Here is a 15,120-nt window from a genome sequence, read left to right on the forward strand (position 1 = left end):
TTAGAGTGTAGTCAAAATAGAGTTGTTAAACTGGTTTATATGTTTATGTTGCTATTGTGTTTTGTTTGTTAATAAATTTGTTATTGGTTCCCTTTTATACCTGCCTTGGTTCCTTCTCTCCCTGACTGGGTGCCTGCCTGCTAGGGGGTGGGTGGACCTTAGGTGGAGTTCCATTGCCCTTTAGTGACTGCGTTACTCCTCCTGCTGGTGGGTGGTGGGACTTCCCTTTCTTCGAGGACCCTGGGTTCTGGCCCCGGCTCGCCCGCACTTGAATTGGCCACTAAGTCACGGGGGGAAACCACCGGGCGCTGTCACTGGTGAGAACTGAGCAATGCACATTTGGCTTTATTCCACAGACCTCATACAGACATTACCAGAACAAAACCCCTTTCACGTCCATGGGATATTGTGTGAGTAACAAGTGAGTAAGGACTGAAGTGTTTAGATCACAGTTTTATGTTAAAAACAGGACAAAGGCAGCTATTTATTCACCAAAGTCAAAATTCAGTTTCTGAAGCAGGTCAGAGGCCCAGCACAAGTCTTATGTCCAATTTACCTCCCACATAAGAGCTTAAGTGGTACACAGAATTTACGCTTGGCCTGTGAAGACTGCCTATTTTGTCTACATTATTCATATACTATTATAAATTCCTAGGAGACAAAATAGAGATTGAAGCTGGGGGTTTGGGATTATTTCACACAAAGAATGAAAGAATTTTCTCTGTATTAAACCCATTTTTAAAGTGCAACAGAGCCCTAAAGTTTCCAAAGTGACTAGTGATTTCAGATGCTCGATTTCTTATTGCTCACCTAGTGTTACCTTAAAATGGGCCTGATTCGCAGAGGGCAGGTGACTTGTTTTACAGAAAGTGCTAAGACCCTTTAAAGGTTTGTCTACACTGCTTCTTAAAGCCCACAGCAGTGCATCTGAGAGCCTCAGCCTACAGCTTCGGTCTCAATCTATGGCCTGCAAAACGGCTGTATAGATGGTCTGGCTTGGGCTGGAGCTGAGGCACTGGAACCCATCCTCCTCCCCGGATTCAGAGCCCAAGCTGCAACCTGAGGCCAAATGCCCACGCTGCTATATTTAGTGCCATCACACAAGCTCGAGACGGGAGACCTTGGCTCTGAGACCCTCTGCCATGGGTTCTAGAAGGCAATGCAAACATACTTAGAGGGTCTAAAAACTTAGATACCCAAAATCCTTTGGAAATTTCGTCCCAAAGCTCTTCATGGGGCAAAAGCTCTGAGATGTATACCACAACTATTCACCTGAAGGCTTGAAGAAGCTTCTTCTGTGGCTTGCTTGTGAGGGGCTTTTTAAACACCTTATCTTATTTTGTTATGACTGGCCTATTGTTCAAACAACAGGCACTTTAGAACAACAAATTAAGGTAAGCTTTACACACGGATCAGAAGTCTGAGACCAGACCCCTCAGGTCTTCTGTAACAGCAGCTCAGCATGTACTGGATAATAACAAGTTATAAATTCTTAATGAAAAGTGTACCATCTTATAGCCTGAGAGAAAAGTGAATACTGTTGGTCCACCTCTATTTGTAAAGGCAACAGAAGATGCTTCTCCCAGGAATCCCTAATTGGCACCCTTTCTAGATCTATGCGTAATCAGAATCTGTCAGTGAAAGCCTGGTCAGCGTATGACTATTTGTTGTAAGAGTAACAGACACTCCTCTGACAAGAAGAAACAACTTTTTCATTTTTAATACAATAAAAAGAGCCTAAGAGCAGTTGGAGGGAGTGGGGAAAGGAGTGTGTTTGTGTGTGTGTACATTTTAGACCTACTGGTAGCAGGTTATCATCATTACTTTTACCGACTAGAAAACAAATTAATATAACGATTAAATTGTTTTGTGTTTTTATCCTTCTGTACTGATAATAAATCATTGAAATATCTTATTTCCCTTTGTTATTTGCAATCAACCCTATTTGTTACTGGATACAAATGATAGGGTAAGAGCATATAATCACACGTACACACTTGTGTGTACTGTGGCACTGGACCTGCAGATGTGGTTGGGAGGATTTATGCAGCTACCCACCAAAGGACTGTTGTGTGAATAAGGCACTGGTCTGGAACTCAGGAGATCATTCCAGTTCTACCATGAGTGACATAGGGTGTGGTCTGATAGCCACTGAAGTCAAAGGAGGTCTCCTGTTGACTTCAGTGAACTTTAGATCAGGTCCTCAGTCTTTCTATGCCTCAATGAAATAAATAAATAGTATTTCTATACTTCATATGGTATTGTGACAATAAACTTCTCCGCATCTGTGACGCACTCAGTCACTACAGGGTTACAGCTATAAAATCAGATCAACTGTAGTTTTTTATTTAACACTGGGAATAACGGAAGCCAGTCAGGTCTGGAGGAAAGGAGACTGTAAAAGCATTTTGCATCTTCAATGGGATTCAGTGCAACCCAGGAGCAGACATATAACAAGCGCAAGCACTTGCAGGAAGCATCTACAAAGGCAAATGCAAAGAAGAAGAACTCCACATCACACAAAGTAAGAGATATAAGTACAGCACAGGAAGTGAATAAAGCCTTAATGCAAACAAGGCCATTCCGGATGTGGGCGGAAGATTTACAGAAGATGAACTATTTAAAAAAAACCCAGAGGTTATTGCAGGGACTCAGGAACCACTCCTCATAAAAAGTGAATTTTCCTGAACAATATGAACTGTTGAATAGCATTTCTGCACAGAGCCACAGTGCTGACAGCACTGAGAGCCACAGTGCTGACAGCTCATACACAAGCTCCAGTTTCTCATGTTAGAAATGGACAGTGAACTTTATTTACAAAGAACTTATCATTATCTAGGATGTGACTCTGTGGTTTTCCTGCCATGCTAACGTAAGCCTGGTTCTGCCAGGTGCTGAGCACCTTCTGCAAAGTGCTGATTGCCTTCAACTGCCCTGCTAGAGGCAAGGGTGCTCAACACTTGATGAACCTAGGCCCTAGGTGCTTTCTTTTTAAAAAGCAATTCTATAAAATGTTACATGCAAAAACAGACCCTTCAGAAAAGAAGGTAGAGAGTTTTTTATTGCACAAAAGCTGCAAAGGCAAGGCAGGGTATCACACCATCCCATAAAGATGTCAGATTGTTAGTGATTGCAGCACTAACGAAAAGGAACAAACATCAGTGCAATTCCTTATATGTACACTGACTGGACTGCTCATGTGATGAATCATTTCCCCAAATGGTCAAAATATTAAATAACTACATGGTGGTTTTTGAAAGAGAACTGCAGCAAACTTCCACATCTCACGGCCATCCAAACTCAGCTACAACCCCAGTGACTCCTACAAGTCTCTCTCAGTGTCAACAGTGTCATGTTAGTCCATTTTGAGGATTTCCAAACCAGGTCCCTGAAACAGGACTTACTGAAAAGTTTAAGTTTTCTAACCCGAGCTCACTAAGCCAAAGAACTGAACAGACAAAACCTTTCTGAGGAGAGACACATTTTATGCCAAACTGCACATGTGAGTTTACACCTCCATACTGTGTCTCTGCACACACCTAATGGTTGTGATTTAAAGCCTGACTGTGAATGCAGAAGGGGAAATATGCACAAAGAGCCTAATTCATGCCTTGTCTCCATGTACAGGAATTGGCCACAACTGCAGATCTGAACCAAGGAGTGTTGCTGGTACTGCCACCAAAACAGGAGCAGGAAATGGACAAAGCTCTGGACCTGCCACCTGACCGCCCTCCCGCATGTCCCTCTCTGCTCTGATGCACAGGGGAGCACGTGCTGCCTTCCTCTTCAGAGGCATAGTAAGGATACTTCCCTTGTGCAATGGCAACCACTGAGTTTCTCTGAAGGCATTGTTATATAGCAGCGGTTATCAAACTGTGGGGCAGGACCCCGAAGTGAGTCATTTTCCCCTTTGAATGAAGACACCAGGGCTCACTTAGTCTTGCTGGGCCTGGGGCTGACATCTGAGCACTACTGCCCATGGCCAAAGCCCAAGAGTTTCAGCCCTGGGTAGCAGGGCTCAGGTTGCAGGCTCCCTGCCTGCGGTCAAAGCCTTGAGCATCAGCTTTGGTCCTCCTGCACAAAGCAGTGGGCCTTAGGCTTTTCCCTACCCAACACAGCAGTGTGGCTCGAGAGGGCTCAGGCTTTGGTCCCCCTCATGTTGTCCAAAAGGGATCACGGTGCAATGAAGTCTGAAAACCCCTGATGTATAGGGATATGTCTACAGAGCGCAAAGATCATCCTTCATTTAGGAAGCAGGAGTTCTGGACTACAGAGGACGGAACAAACTGTGGCTCTTATAGCATCTTTCATAGCTGTATGATGTATTTGTTTAAAGACAAATAGTTTAACTGTAGGTAGAATCACAGAATCATAAACACTAGAACTGAAAGGGACTTTGAGAGGTCATCAAGTCCAGTCCCTTGCCCTCATGGCAGGACAAAGCACTGTCTAGAGTCTCTAGACCAGCGGTTCCCAACCTTTTTCAGACAGGGACCCCCCCCCATTTTGACAATTCAGGAAGACCTGATGACCCAAGGCAATTCAAAAGTGGGTTGCAGGGCAGGAAGAAGTGCCATAACTATCAAATTTTGTGCCTGTGGCAAGAATATAAAACTGTGCCCCTTCACATTTATGTATTAATAGTTATCCCATAAAAAAGGGAAAATACATTAATGAAATAACACTATTTTAGTTTATTATTTTATTATTATACTTAATCTGAGTTGTGATGGGGGAAAGACTCATCCTCAAACCACTCCCTCCTGCCCTCAGCTTAAACGCCACACTCTGAGGCTGGAGGGCAGTGGGGGAGTCACAAACAACAAAATGAAAACTGAGAAATCAGCTACGCAGAAGAGCAGGTGGGGCAAAAAGGGAGGAAAGAGAAGGGGGGCAAAAATTACTGCCAGAAACTATTTAGTGGCTTGCCTGGGATCACTATGAATATGAAAGACATGGAAGCAGTCTTTGTAATGTGTACAGCAAGGGTGTCCAAGTTTTTTCCTCCACTGGGGGCCACACAGCATTTTTTTAAAATGTTCCAGGAGCTGAACACAAAATAGCCTCAAGCCACCACAACCACCCCATCCCCAGCCTCAGACCCCCATCCCACGCAGCCCCAAACCACCCCAGGCTTAAACCACCCTCAGCCTTGGACCCCTGCCTGCAGCCCCAAATCACCCGCAGACTTAGACAATGCCCCAACCCAGAAGCCCAAACAGCCCCAGCCTCAGACACACACACCCCCTGCACCCTCTTCACCAGGGCTGCTAGGCTGGGCTGCTCCCCCAGCCCTCCTGCTCCCAGCAGGTAACAGTCATTAAAACCAATTAACTAAAATGTTAAGCTTTCAGCACTTAGGCATAAGGTAATTGCTATCTCTTACTGATAAAGATAACTGTTGGAGACAGCAGCTATCTCTATTGATAGATAGTTGCCAGAGGCAGCAGCATTAAGAAAATGCAAATGGCTTCTTTAACAGCCACAGGCACGTTGGAGCTGCCCAGTTGGCAACTCTTAACAAATCTAATTGCGACCCATGCTTGGGTCCCAACTCACAGTCTGGGAATCCCTGCTCTAGACCATCCCTGATAGGTGCTTATCTAACCTTCTCTTAAATATTTCCAGCGATGGAAATTCCACAACCTCCCTAAGCAATTTATTCCAGTGTTTGACCACCCTGACAGTCAGGAAGTTTTTCCTAATGCCCAACCGAAACCTCTCTTGCTGCACTTTAAGCCCATTGCTTCTTGTCCTGTCCTCAGAGGCGAAGGAGAACAATTTTTCTTCTCCCTCCTTGTAACACTCTTTTAGGTAGTTGAAAACTGCTGTCATGTCTCCTCTCAGTCTCCTCTTTTCTAGCTGAACAAGCCCATTTCTTTCAGTCTTCCCTCATAGCTCACGTTCACTAGACTTTTACTCCTCCTTGCTGGTCTCCTCTGGACCTCCTCCAATTTCTTCACATCCTTCTTGAAACGTGGTGCCCAGAACTGGACACGATATTCCAACCGAGGCCTAATCAGTGCAGAGTAGAGCAGAAGAATGACTTCTTGTGTCTTGCTCATAACACTCCTGTTAAAGCAAAGTACAAACTCCCCATGCCTTAATAATAAGGCCAACACATTGGAATTTTTTATCTCAGCACTACTTCCAAGGGAAACCAAGCATATTAGGCACAATCCAGCCACTGACACTTAAATTTTGCAGTCAATTAATCCTATATGTTGCTCTTCCTTTAGTTCCTAACAAGTGTGACTTTAAACATAGCTGAATCAAAGCAGCCCTTTGAGCCATGTTCTTGCATATTCAATTTGTTTTGATAACCCTTCCTTCTACATCTACTCTACTTTGTTCATTAGAGGGCCTAAGATCAGCTGCAAGCTCTGACTGCAATTCGAGGAAGAAGAGCCTAACTACAAGTCATGCTCTAGTTTCACCACCACCCTATGCCATCCCCAAATAAGGTCTGTAGAGTTCTTTTAAGTGTTGATCATTAGCTGCCCTAGCCTACTGCAGGATTTCCTGCTGCATTTGTCAAAGCTGGTTATCATCTAAAGATTAAGATGTGGGGGCGGATAGGAGATGCAGAGCCTTCCAAAGCATCCTCTTGTTCTCAAATTCCAGGGGCCATCAGAGAATCACAACTTAAAAAAAAAGAAACAGCAACTTGCAAATGTAATTGTGATGCACTGCATAATTTTAATGCCATTTCTCTGCAAAGACTGATGCAAAAATAGCCCATACTGTCTCATCACGTTAGTAGGTACAGGCTAATGCAGCAGAGGTGTTTATCTCAAGCCCAGAAATCAGGGCCACTAATCATGTTGTTTGGGAGCACCTTGTTCGGCCAGCAAACTGAACAGTACTGGCACCAAATGAAGCCAAATTGTCTGCTATCCTGGCCAGAAAGCTTTTGGGAGTGAAACTGTGGCAGCCAAGTTATGAGAGGCAAGTGAAATTAGAGACAATGTAATAAAAGAAGGGCAGAGAATTATCATATTGCATCACTTGAGACTGAACAGTTTTTGTATCTCTCTGACATAAGTTAGCTAAAGCTTACTCCAACTGCAGTTCTTGGTTAAACAATATCCTATTCTGCACTTAGGAGTTATGTAAGGGCAGACCCAGTCACATGGACAGGGTGAAGCAAAGAAAGGCTATTATTCACAGCCTGACATGGATAAATCCAGTTTAACACATGCACTTAGAAAACACTGTCCTCTCTGTTTGAAAATATTATTGGCACATTCAATTCATTTTGATAACCCTCCCTTCTGTGTCTACTCTGCTGTTGATAGCATAACTGAGGGCTTGACTGATGCTTTCTGCAGGGATCAGTGGACACTCATTGCCACCCTTAGCAATAACTCCTGCCTTTCTAATTATTCATTTATTGCCTTCAAATAAAGTTATTTATTGCACTCTCCGTCATTTTACAATAACTTTAATTTACAAAAACGTGATATGATGGCCAAATTCTAGAAGGCAAACCTCTCCCTCCATTTTCTCCTCATTTCCCTCTTCATTTTACAGGAGAGGAAAATGAATTTTGCCTTCCAGAAAGTGCCTAGTATTATCTTAGGCACCACTGATGGATGACTTAGTTATGGTCACAAACAGGACACCAGAGTTAAAACTAGGATTAGAACTCAGGCTAAATGACAAGGTCATGTCTGTGTACTTCTTGGGTTTGACCTCATCTTTCATAAAATCTTGGGGGGAAAATTCTAATTTTATAACTAGAATATGAATTCTAGAATGTATTTTTAATAGATACAGCAGAGATAATCTCTTTGTAGCATCAAACGTGCACAAAGCATTACACTTTTCACATGCGCGATACAGTCACCTAAAAAATACCATGACAAATCCAGAGACGTGATAAGAGATTCAATCTACATAGTGCAAATTTACAATTAATAGCTGGGAAAATGATGAAACCACAGGAGACTTTTCTCCTTTCATATGCCAAAATGCTTTGGGGGAATTTTCTGGGCTTCTTGTACATTTTGTTGTGCTGCTCTTAACATACGGTGACCAGATGGTATCTGCCTACTTCTCAACTTCTATAATGATGAATGAGACAAGGATATCCTAACATCCTATTGATTTCAGTTAAATATTAGGTATGATAGCTTCCCAGCTTCCCAAAATGAAAATTAACTGGGAGCAGCACATAGCAGACTTACCAATGTACAAAAAACTACACTGTACATGGAACTTATTTTTGTATAAATCAAGTGTCACTTGAAATTTGATAGCTTTAAGACTTCCCCAGGTAATGCACAGATTGAATTGCTTGAGAGCTAACCAGAAAAACACACCTCTAACACTCCAGTTTTAACTTCATGCAGGATATGACAAAAATCTTTTCTCTATGAAGAATATGGTGGCATTATGCCATTTGTGGCCTGGTTTTCAGAGATGCTGACTTCTATGGGTACCCTTCACTTCTGGAAGCCAGGACATTAGGTGTTAAATTAACAACATAGTGTCCTGTTTCAAAATACTGGTGGCTATTTTTGACCCTTATGGACGAAACTGTGCCATGCAAGACAAAAGTACCTTAACTAATTTTAGCAATCTAAAAATACCTCTCATACTTCTGCATCTTCCAAACAGATACACAGCTTCATCAAGAATAGCAGTGATTTAGATAACCCATCTTCCTTCATGTTGCCTTCTTAAATTACAGAAATGTCACTGAGCAAGATATTCAAATATACTGTATCTTCATGCATGCACAATTCTGAACCCGGCTAAAAGAAAGACTTCACATTTCAGACCTTGATTCAGCAAAACACTGATACACATTTGAAGATAAGCATCCGCTTAATTGCTTTGCTGAACAGAGGCCAAAATGCAGAAGTTACAAATAATGTGAAAATTTGATGCCAAATGTGATCCAGTAGCATGTTGCTAATCATTGGCATATCACAGAATTCCAAAGTTTACATGAGCTTTAGACTAAATGCATTATAACATACTCTGATGATAATCCTTACGGTAAAGAAAGGGTTGGCTCTAAATCTTAGTCCAACCTTACACCCTGTGCTCACACAAGATATCCCACGGTCACTAATATGGGTGAGGATTAAATGATTGGACTCTACCTTGGTGTACTAACAACAACAGTATACCATTTTAGAGCATCCATGTGGCCAATGTCATACCACAGTGCTTCTCAAACCAACATTCCGTGTTAATGTGCTATAATAAAAACTGCATTAGAACATCATCTATTAAACACCTTTAGGGCATTAATATTACTGATGCATCTAAAAAAAAGAGAGAAGAATTCCATACATATGATGGCCCTAACAAACAAGAAGAAGCACCCCCAAAATAAAAATACATACTAAATCCCGTGATACCACTCTGTGTCAAGTCTGATAAGGGTACTGTACATGCCACTGGTATCAAGCAAGACATAAAGCAGCAACTTACAGTATGAAAACATTTTCTGTCACACAGCAAGTCACTGTGTTTTGTGAATAACCACCCTGTGTTTGCTGAGATGAAGTCACATACTAACACTTCATGTGGGATGTTAGAACATCTCTGCTACATTCAGAAGCATGGAAAGCAGGGATTTGGACTTGATGACCTGCTGGGGTCTCTTCCAATCCTATGATTCGATGCTTTACTGGAACCACACAGCAACAGCCAACATGTAGATTGTCATCAGAACCAGTCATCCTTGGAAAACCACTATAAATTTGATTATGCCTCCCTTGCTCATGGGAAAGTAGAAAGGATAGCAAAATTGGGCCTTTAATTGTGTATGTCAATGGGTCTACTTGCAGAGTAAGGTGCAGAATTTGACTATTAATTAATACTGTGCTTCAACAGCCATTCTACTGATTATTTCTATTTTAAAAAGGGGGCAAGAGGACTACAATTATACTGGTTTGTGTTTGAACAAATAAATCGGGTGACCAGGAAATATTCTGGGCCCTGCCTTTTTGATGCCTTTAGCACTGTGCCACGCACTAGCAGATGCTGCACATGCACTTACCATTGAGAAATTCTCCACACTTATCCGCTACATTTTTTACATGCTTGACATTTTTTACTTTTGATGCGCATCTCAGGTTAGCACACAGAATATTCCCTCCATCACGTCAATGCCCGTGTCAATTTTCAAGGTAGGAAATGGTACGGGTGTTAAAAGAAGAAGGGAAGCAGTATGGACTGATTATGAACATCGATAAAACAAAAGCAATGGTATTTGGAGATAAGGAAATAGGAAGGAAGATCAGTGTGGATGGTATTGAACTAGAAAATGTAGAGAAGTTCACATATCTGGGGAGCAACATAATGTATAATCTAGACCGTAAGAAAGAAATAGCAACTAGAATAGCGAAAGCAAAAGCAAGTTTGAAGGCGATGGATAAGATCTGGAAAAGCAAAGCAAATAGCTTAACAACAAAGCTGGGCATCTTGAAAATGTGTGTATTCAGCAGCATGTTGTACGGATGTGAGACTGGTGATAACGAAAGATTCGAAAAGAAGAACATTGGTGTTCGAAAGGAGCTGTTATAGAAAAATTCTGAGAATAGGATGGATGTAGAAGGTCACCAATGAGGAATTATATAGGAAGATACAGCCGAAAGAGAACCTGCTGCAGAAGGTTATAAAACAGAAGCTACAACTATTTGGACATGCTTGTAGAATGAACAATGAACAAAAAATCAAGACTCTAGTATTCAGTATAATAGATGGTTTGAATAGGAGAGGCAGACCCCACAGAGAACGGATAGATGATGTAGTAGATTGGTGCACAGCTAGTCTACAGAAATTAAGCCACTCTGCACTGGATAGGGAAAGATGGAAGGAAATAGTGAGAGAGGCATCTGAACCCATGGTTATTGATGATGATGACTATGCCTTTGCTTGTGTTCACAGAATGACTGGGTCTACACCAGCCTCAAACTTCGAAATGGCCATGCAAATGGCCATTTCGAAGTTTACTAATGAAGCACTGAAATACATATTCAGCGCTTCATTAGCACGCGGGCAGCCGCGGCACTTCGAAATTGACGCGCCTCGCCGCCGCGCGGCTCGTCCCGATGGGACTTCTTTTCGAAATGACCCCTGCCTACTTCGAAGTCCCCTTATTCCCATCTGCTCATGGGAATAAGGGGACTTCGAAGTAGGCGGGGTCATTTCGAAAAGGAGCCCCGTCGGGACGAGCCGCGCGGCGGCAAGGCGCGTCAATTTCGAAGTGCCGTGGCCGCCCGCGTGCTAATGAAGCGCTGAGTATGTATTTCAGCGCTTCATTAGTAAACTTCGAAATGGCCATTTGCATGGCCATTTCGAAGTTTGGGGCTGGTGTAGACACGGCCAATGACTATCATAGTGGGATGGCCATCCTTGATCTGCTTCTGCATTATCAATATTTAATAATAGTGAAGTCCAAATCTTTGTTTATATAGTTCTCCTAGAGATGGAAGCCCAGGTGAGCTGTGCTGCTGACTGTGAGCATTGAGTTTCTAAGTAGAACCCCCAATCTGGGCTACTCGCATCTGATATAAACTGAGTTAACTCCACTGACTTTAAATGGAGCAGTTCCAATTTAAAATGCTGAGAATGGGACCCTCACTTTTCTGGGCAAATGGAGATGTTCCACTACACAGAATCCGTCAAATAGGCCAAGCTATGGATTGACACAGTTAAGATGACAAAGTGGATGAAGTAGCTCCTTTCATTGCACCAACTGCTGTCAGTGAGCTAGAAAAGCTTTTGAACCTTGTCTTTCTAGTATCCTGGGACTGACAGAGCTACAATAATATCGCATACAGTTAAGACGGTCAGTTCTGGAACATGTGTATTCTCAGTGGGACTGAAGGAGTGACCATTCTAACACATGTATTCTCAAACGGAGTACCTTGTCACCTAGCTTACCTTTTCAACGTCTGCTTTTGTAACGTTGATGTCAGCATCCATTTTCTCAAAATACTGCTGTGCTCTATCAGCTTCCTTGCAATCACGTTCAAATCGCCTTTTACTCTGTAAGGGAAAAATGAACCCATCAGATACCAGAGAGAAACCATTTGAAATTCAACATACTAATAAACACTTCCTAACTTCATTTTCTGTAACCACTGTCAAGAGTTTTCAAGAATAGTTTATTTACAGCTGAACATATTTCCTCTCTAACTTTAAAGCCGTCAAAGTTAATGGAAAGAAAATCTTTGATCTGATCTTCTGACAGATTGGTTGTAATGGTAAAGTCTGTCTTGATATCCCCTTAGTCTCACAGCCTCTCTCCATATTGGGCACGTTCTTGTTCTGATCTGTCAAATAACTAGCCTCTCTGCATTTAAATTCCTCACTGCAGAGAAGGCCACAATAAATAAGCCAATATTTTGTGTGTGCACCTATGACTGGACAACTAAGATATGCATACACATAACCTGCATATCCACTCAGCTTTCCTTACAGTTCCCTCCTGACAGTTTCTCACTTTTCCTCATTGTGTCACATCTATTACTGACGTCCAGTTCCTGAAAAAGGCACTGTTTTATATCTTTTAGTATCCTTTATAGACAAGATTTTTCACATCATGTTCCTTTGCCTTACAGATGCTTTTCTCAAACCATATTGTAATCTCCTTTCAAACAAGCGTCAACATAGTTATAATATCACATCTGAAGGTGTTTCCACTTACTGCTTCAAGCTGTTTCCAACAAGTTTCAATATGCTGTTGTGCCTTTCTGCCATCATGAAAGTGCTGTTGAAAAAAATCCCAAAATGTTACAAACAAAAGAATCAACAATCAGATTAGAGAGGATGTAGAAAAACAAAACAAAACAATGTTGCATCTCTTCTGAGTCTATCCAGACATACAGGTGTATGATAGCTGTTTTATGTCTCAGTAGGCCACAGATTTACATCTACAAGCATTAAAATGATTTCATAAACAAAAGTATAATTAATCCCTTTAGCAATTCCACCTCACCGTTGTTTACTGTAACCTTAATTATTGGTCTCCCATCCAACCAACCGCACATTACTTCCATCTGAACAAGGATCTCTTTAAACACCAACAGAACACTTCCTCTGCATTAATTTTTTTCTCTATGTGATGCTTGCCCAGCCATCTTCATGACAGAATCATCCTCCTTGACCAACACAGTCTAGCATTAGTACTGGACACTCCTTAACTGATTTTTCTTCACATACAATATAAGCATGTTCTTCTTTCCCCCGTTACAGGCTTATAGTCTTTGGGACTGACTATCCTCTTCTATTCTGTTTTGAGATGTGTCCACTTGCTTTGAATTCTTATTTGTCGACATTAGGTTCCTATAGAAATTGTAATGTGTGAAATGTCTATTATGCAGCCGATTAAATGACATGCCTTGTTAAAAACAGATTAACCTCCTTACTAGAGTAGTAATGTGTAAAGGTGCATTATTTATATCATACCCGGCCCACCAACAGTAATTCTGGATCCCAGGGCAGAACAGTCAATGGGGCCCTGCCTTGAGCTACAAACTCCTCACTCAGCAAAGCCCCAATCGCCCTCCCCTCCACTGCCAGAAAAGCCCTGGGGTGGCCCAACACCATCCCACACCTGCTCAGAGGAGCCCCACAGCAGCCACACTGAGTCACCTCTCCCTTTTCCAGACCCAACCTGCCTGCTGTGGAAAAACTGCAGCAGTGCCTCTTGATTTAAAGACATTTTTGATATTCCCTATGCAGGCCCCAGGCCCAGTAACCCCACCCTGGAACCTGCCTGGAGCATATCAAAAATGTCTTTGAGTAAACACCTTTCCCAGAACAGGTAGAGCGACTGCAGCAGTGGCCAGGGCCTTGGACCCTTTTAATCTGCCCAGGTCTCTGGGCAATTGCCTCCATCCCCCACCCCTTCTTGGTGGACCTAGTATCATACGATAATCTTATTAAGAGATGCCTGTTTAAAATTCTCCTTGGAATCAATTTTAAACAAAAGCTCTTAGTACTTATAGAATTGTCTTCATCAGAGGCTCTAATGCGCTTCACAAAGATGGGCACATCCTCTTTTTACACAAGGAAGGAGAGGCAAATGGAAGTTAAGTGGCTTGCTCAGGACACAAAGGGATTGAGTGGCACAGTTGTAAACAGAATCCTGACTTGCAGTTCCCTGCTGAATCATTTTCACATGCTGCCTTCTGTAAGAGCCCCTTGCCAAAAAAAAATAATCCAACAACAACATGTTAACAGGCACAGACATATCTTCACATTGCATCATTATTTTCATCTCAGAATTAAGATTTTACATTGAAGTCAGACAACTTTACAAGGAAATCTCAGCAAGAATAGGCCTGATCCTGGCAGATGCTTAGCATTTTCTAATGTAAACTTCAGTGAATGCTGTGGGTTTCGCAGCATCACACAGGGTCAGGCCTTATATCTATTTTATGCAAAATAACATACACAGTTACATTAGAAAGGATAAAACCTCATGCTTCATTATAAGAGACAGACAGTAATTGATGGGGTTAGGAAGGAACTCCTCCTCAAGGCAGATTAAACCACAAGTGGCCACTACAGGGTTGCCTGCACCTTCTTCTGAAACAGTTGTTCCCACTCACTGTTTTTGAGCCAAAATACTGGACTATAGGTGAAAGCCAATCACCAGCAGGTGGGACTGAACCTGTGACCTTAGGAGTTAAAGTCATGTGCCTCTACACTTGAGTTAAAAGCCAGCTGGCTCTCAGCTAAGACTGCAGAGCAGACTTGACAGTGGTCTCTGTGCATCTGGGTTACATAGGTCCTTCAGCGGAGGTAGCATGTCCCAAGCTTCAGAGACCTTCGAGGAGTTCCTCACAGACAAGCCCCCCACTTGTAAAAGCTGATAAATGACTAGTGAGATTGAACCTGTGACTTCAGGTGCTAAAACCACGTTCCTCTACCCCATGAGCTAAAAGCCAAATGCCTCTCAGGTAAGGCTGTAGAGCAGATTTTACACTCCCTTGTCCGTAGTCTCGGTGCTTCAGGGCTACATATAGATCATTGTCTTGATTCTATATGGCACTTCCTGTGTGCCATTTTGATGCCATGAAACAAGCCAGCTATTTCCCAGAAGGGGGTTAAAATAAGACTCCAAAGACCATTATCATCATTCCCACA

At 42.3% G+C, this 15,120-nt stretch overlaps 1 protein-coding gene across 14 annotated transcripts in view; it reads right to left on the reverse strand.

Moving 5' to 3' along the window:
* Positions 1-15,120, reverse strand: part of FNBP1 (formin binding protein 1) — a 157,342-nt gene that overhangs the window by 65,099 nt on the left and 77,123 nt on the right. For all 14 annotated transcript variants that reach the window (XM_075015794.1, XM_075015791.1, XM_075015802.1 and 11 more), the window contains 2 exons: positions 12,674-12,736; positions 11,908-12,012 (listed from right to left, as the gene is read on the reverse strand). In XM_075015794.1, coding sequence (XP_074871895.1) covers positions 11,908-12,012; positions 12,674-12,736 — 168 coding nt within the window. The remainder of the gene's footprint in view (positions 1-11,907; positions 12,013-12,673; positions 12,737-15,120) is intronic.

Source organism: Carettochelys insculpta, chromosome 21 (assembly GCF_033958435.1).
Source record: "Carettochelys insculpta isolate YL-2023 chromosome 21, ASM3395843v1, whole genome shotgun sequence".
Taxonomy (NCBI): Eukaryota; Metazoa; Chordata; order Testudines; family Carettochelyidae; genus Carettochelys; species Carettochelys insculpta.